Source organism: Fukomys damarensis, unplaced genomic scaffold (genome assembly GCF_012274545.1).
Source record: "Fukomys damarensis isolate Sample0158 unplaced genomic scaffold, DMR_v1.0_HiC HiC_scaffold_16, whole genome shotgun sequence".
Classification (NCBI taxonomy): Eukaryota; Metazoa; Chordata; class Mammalia; order Rodentia; family Bathyergidae; genus Fukomys; species Fukomys damarensis.
The window spans coordinates 12,656,404-12,661,911 of NW_022900928.1; the positions used below are offsets into that span (position 1 = coordinate 12,656,404).

General features: G+C 49.8%; 1 protein-coding gene across 1 annotated transcript in view; it reads right to left on the bottom strand.

Moving 5' to 3' along the window:
- Otog (otogelin) overlaps positions 1-2,832 on the bottom strand; it is a 74,246-nt gene extending 71,414 nt beyond the window's left edge. The window contains exons 1-3 of the mRNA XM_010615147.3: positions 2,669-2,832; positions 2,214-2,274; positions 2,006-2,066 (exon numbers count right to left, since the gene is read on the bottom strand). Coding sequence (XP_010613449.1) covers positions 2,006-2,066; positions 2,214-2,274; positions 2,669-2,726 — 180 coding nt within the window. The 5' untranslated portion in view covers positions 2,727-2,832. The remainder of the gene's footprint in view (positions 1-2,005; positions 2,067-2,213; positions 2,275-2,668) is intronic.
- Positions 2,833-5,508: the final 2,676 nt, after the last annotated feature.

Here is a 5,508-nt window from a genome sequence, read left to right on the forward strand (position 1 = left end):
TTTTTTTTTTTTTTTTTTTTTTGGTACCAGGGATTGAACTTGGGACCTTGTGCTTGCAAGGCAGGAGATGGAATCACTGAGCTAAGTCCCCAGCCATTCTGGACAATTCTTTAAATCCTGTCCAAATGATTTGTCTTATTTGATGAACCCCATTGAAAATCTAATGAAGTTCACCTAGACGCCTTCTCAGAAAAGCATTTTAAAATACATAAAATAAAATAAGTTTACAAAATAAATCAAGTCTATTACAATGTAATTATGAAAATATTTTATTGAAATGTATCCTTTTGTAATATTTATGCTCAAAGAAGCATGTGTATATTAACACATGAAATAACAAGATTTAGCAGCAGGTCTTTCACTGCTCAAACTGTAAACTGTTACTGAACATAAATTGTTTCTTGACCTACCAATAACTGTACTATGAAAGGAAAATATGATTTCTATTGGTGACAGTCACTGACGCTGGTAATACCATTGCTGTTTGTAGCCTACAGCAATAACTGAAAGGCATGCTTAAATTTCAGTTGGGTTGCAGTTTCTGCAAATAACATTTTCTCATTCAAGTTCCTAGACCCATTGACCTATACCACCAGTTCTCTGGAGCGTGGCTGAACTCAAGGTGGACAGCCTTGAAATGAAGTTTGGCAGCTGCTGGTCTGAGGCCCAACCCCACTTTCTAGATAGGCTTAAAAGTGCCCCTCATACATGGGCCTTAGACTCTTCCCATCCTCTCAAGTCAGCTTATAGAAAGGCCATTCTACATCATTATTGCTCTCTGGTGCGAGGTGAGAAAGCTGCCTGGGTTGCCTGGTCTGGATGCTTCTGACTCCTCCGCAAAGAAAAAGGAAGCCAGCAAGGAAGGAGCCCACTGAGGAATGATGCATTTGGGTAAGGATCATTTCCCCCACTAAAATGTGTCTATTCAGGTGGAGGGACAGGCCTGATGCAGAGGGACAGGGAGACTCTGGTCCACCTGCTGGCGGTGGGGCCCTGGCAAGACATCTACCTACCTTCATTTCTCCAGCTATAAAAAGAATGACTGTACTCCACTTCAACTCCAAGTGTACCTGACTGTGATTCTAAAACTTGGAGCCAGCAAGCACAGACAAGCAGAAAGTAAAACACCCAGTAAATCCACGTTAGAGAGGAAGTGCGCCCACCCCAACCCACCTTAGCCCACCTTGGACCTTCATACCTATTTTCAAAGGACACATAGTTGAGGCTTATTGTTCTCTACTGTGAATGATGCTCCCCAGCCTGCTGGCCCCACAGGCTACCCAGAGCTGATGCCTGGGCTGGGGCACAGGAGTTGAGGGTTAAGCTGCTCTGGGGACCTCGGTACAGGTGGCCTGAATGTGTCACATGTCTGCAGTGGCAGAAAAAGGGAGATAAATGCAGGCCAGGATTCAAAAGAGAACCTGAGTCCCCCGGCCCAGGGACCAACAAAGTTTTGCAAAGTGAGAAAAGAAACTTGCCACCTCTGCTACAAACAGAGGACCCCAGGAGGGTTTTCACAGAGAATGGCCAGGACTCAAAGGAGAGTAGTGCAGGGCTCTGTTCCTTGGCCAGTTCTTCCTCGAAACCCTCACCAGGTGGCCCAGTTTTTATCTCTCCTCTCAGGGAAGTATTCCTGGGGGCACTGCACCAGGTATGGATTGGTGCCTGTCACAGGGCTGCCAGCCCCAGCAGACTAGGCAGGGAAAAGAGAACTGTACTCTCCTAAACATTCACCTGCCTGCTTTCACCTGGTGGAGGGAGAGAGGAGCTCAGCTATGTCCCGAAAGGGCCTTGTGCTGACTACAGGGCCCTTTGAGATTAGGAAAGTGTGCACAGAAGTATTTTACCCCTCTGCACATTTCAGACACAAAGCAGGAGCCTGTCAGTTCCCTTCCGTTCCAAGGACAGTCCTCCTGTAACCCGCTGAGCTCCCTAGCAGCCTCAGGCTCAGACAGAGAGAAGCCCCCTGCGCCATGACACACTCTTCCCTCCCCACCTCACTTACCTGGCCTCCCGTCACTGCGGTGGCATCCCCTCTGGCAAGGGTCACATCCGGGGAGCTGTGGCTAGGTGAGAAACAAGCCCGGCACAGGGGGCTAAGAATGGCCATGCCTCCCCCACCCCACCCTGCAAGCTAAGTGAGGCCCTGGGGTCACTTGTGGCAGGAACCAAGATGGGGGCAGTGGGTGGGCAGACAGCGTGCACCTACTCACCTGGGTTCTGGGGCTGGCTGGGGAAAGGGCTGTGCTTTGGCCGGTGCCGTGAGGGCTGTGCCTGGGGGAAGATCATTCCCCACTGGAGCTAGGCCTCCCTTTGCGGGGGGCTTCCCACCTGGTCCCCGCATATTCTAGGAAGGCTCTCCCTCATTACCCCTTCTGTCTCCCCGCTGCCTTCTCAGATCTTCTGGGACAAGGGTCTCTCTCTTTCCTCCCGCTCCTTCGGCCGTTTCCCTTGGCTCCCTGCCTTGGGTCTTGCCCAGCCAACGACCCTTTTTCCCTCTTCACGGGTCTCTCTCGCCTTCCACCTTCCCTCTCCCGGGACCCTCAACCCGCTATCTGACCTGTCTTCCTCCTCTCTCCAACCCGCCCAGGACGTTGCTTCAGCCTGACCTCCCCAGTCCACACTGCTCTCCGACGCTGCACCAGAAGATACTCCCAGGCCGGCTCACCTTCGGGCAGCCAGACGCTAGCGAGGAGCAAGCAGAGCGCGGGCGCCCGGGCTCCCATAGGGGCGTGTGGGGACCGGGGAGCCTGAACTCAGGGAAGAGCTGCGGCGCCTCTCCCGGCCCAGGCTGAGTCACACCTGCACACACCGCCACCAGGTTTCCCTGGATCTCCCTCTCTCACCTCTCTGCCCGACCTCCTCCCTGGCGCTTGGCTCCTCCCCGAGCTAGAGTAACGGGAACGCCCAGCTTATTACCATAAATTAGGCGCTTCTCCCCTTCTTGGTCTTGTGGCTACCCCTCCCCAGGGGACTCTGGGTTCAGATCACTCAGCCCTAAGATCTCTGTCTGTGCAGCCTCCAGCTCCCTGACCTGGGTCCTGGAAACCCGGAGGAGACCAGAGATGCTGGAAAGAATCTGGCCCTACCTTCTTTCACACAAGGCCACAGAGATGCTTGGGACATGCCAATCAGTGACCCGTGATCATCAGACAGCCAGAGTCAGGGCTCAGGTCTGCAGGATCCTAATCATGCTTCCAAGGGGTCCCAACCAGCACTAGACCCCTAAATCCCCATCCTACCCCTTCGGGGAATGAGCCATAGCTTAGTCCCCTGAATGCCAGCACTGGCTCAGGAAATACTGGCTGACTGTCTCGTTGCCTCCATCCAGATCAGACACTGAAAAATAAATAAATAAACCTTTATCAAACTCTGACAAAACTTTGACACAAACAACAAGGTATACTTTGCCCACGAGGAAATTTTATTTTATATATTTGTTTTTAAGAAACTTCAGTGAATGCTCTTGGTATTCACATTCCAAGCTTCTGCTTATTCCATCTTGACTCATGGGCAGATATGGTTCCAACCACTTTTCCTAACTTTCTTTTTTTATCTTTATGAAGTTTATTGTTACATTTCAGGTATATAATAGTTACATGTATCATTGGGATCCTGTACCTATACATGACTTATCTAGTCCAGGAGGAAATTTTGAGGGGGGGGTTGAGACAGGGTTTCACTATGTAGTTGAGACTGAACCAGAACTCACTATGTAGCCCAGGCTGGTCTCAAACTCACAGCGACAGGAGGAAATTTTAAATAGCGAAATTTGGGCCCGAGAGCCTTGGGAACTTGTGCATCGTTCACTTGGCCAACCTTAACTACAGAGCATCAACTAGATGCCAGGCCTTGCAAACAATTATAACGAGGAGGAGGAGGAGGAGGAGGAGGAGGAGGAGGAGGAGGAGGAGGAGGAGGAGGAGGAGGAGGAGGAGGAGGAGGAGGAGGAGGAGGAGGAGGAGGAGGAGGAGGAGGAGGAGGAAGAGATTAATTCCAGTTGACACCTAGGCAGGTGTCTAATTTGAGGTGCATTCATGAATGCATTCATTTATCAAATTTGTCTAGCATCTATTCTATGTCATGTACTGATCTAAGCATAGGGTGGCAGAGTTATCCTCACACAGGGTACCTGAAGCCATGGGCACAGAGGGAGAGGTAAAGAGGAGACAGTTGAGAACGGAGCCTCAAAGAGCACTGGTTCATGAGAAATGCATTCAAGTGTTCTACTGGCTCACAAGCACGTGACAAGGGCTGAGAAGACTCTACAGCAATATGGAAAAGTTCTTAAGACATTAACCTTAAGTGAAAAAGAAGGTTCTGAAATGACATATACAGAGGTCTTTTGGCTTTTCAGCAGTGCAAATATGTACACATTGTTCTTCACTTTCGGTACAGTATTCAATACGTTACATGAGATACTCAACAAAGAAAGGACACCAGCAAAGGAATGGGAGATAGCAGGATGGTCTCAGAGGAAGGGTGAGGAGGAACATTCATGAAGAAAACCAGGACACAGTGCTGTCTTCAAAACCAGGCAGAAAGCTCAAGGAAGGAGGGAGTCCCTGGGGCTGTGGTCGTGTGAAAGGACTGGGTGTCCATGGGCTGCACTGTCCCAGGTAAGGCCGTTTACCACTTTGCAATTCTAAATATGAAGTAAGTGGCCACATAATACATTTAAGAAATGTAGAGAATCAGTGCTGTAAGTCGGAGGGGAAAAATAGTTTGTTTTTTATTTTTTGGACCATTGAAAAATCTCTCAAATCTTCCTCTTTAATCTCTGACTAACACAACGTGGTAATAGTTTAAGGTTCTTCAGGAGGAATCTGCATCTTAAACTAGGCAATTATTTACCCATATGAAAACAGTCTACACGCAAAATTTCAGCTTTTAGGAGAGGGATCCAGATAGAGGTCCTTTTCCACCTAAAAAATCATGGTGCCGGGGATCAAACCAAGGGCCACCTGCATGCTAGGCAGGTGCTCTACCACCGAGCCACATTCCCAACCCAAAAAGGGGATCTTCACATGTGCCTGAAGTCACAATTTTAGAAATTAGTTGCTTGGGTGACTGACATGGTGCAAACATATCTAGCACAAGTTCCATAGTTAACTCGCCCCGCCTCCGCCATGCACTTGTTTTTTTATCACCCCTCTTTCTCTCATTGGTCCAGGTCTGGTGCCTCGTTGTCCTCTTTGCACACAGCCCCTGCACCTAGAAGGTAAACACACTGTGACTGAATTGAATCAAATGAAAGGTGAGTCTGGGCCCTGGGTGAAGGTCAGGTAGGTGACCAAGGTGAAGAGACCTCTACATTTTCCCCACCAAAGAAAAAGTCCCAAACCTCCTCCCCGCGTCTCCACGATCCTCTTCCACAACCTCGTGTATGGGGATCACTTCAAAAGGAAAGGGAGCGCACACACATCCGGGCGCCCACTTTTCGCGAGGCGACGCTTCCAGACGGGCGTCTCCCACCTCCTGACGGCCGCCCCGCCCCTCTCCAACGCC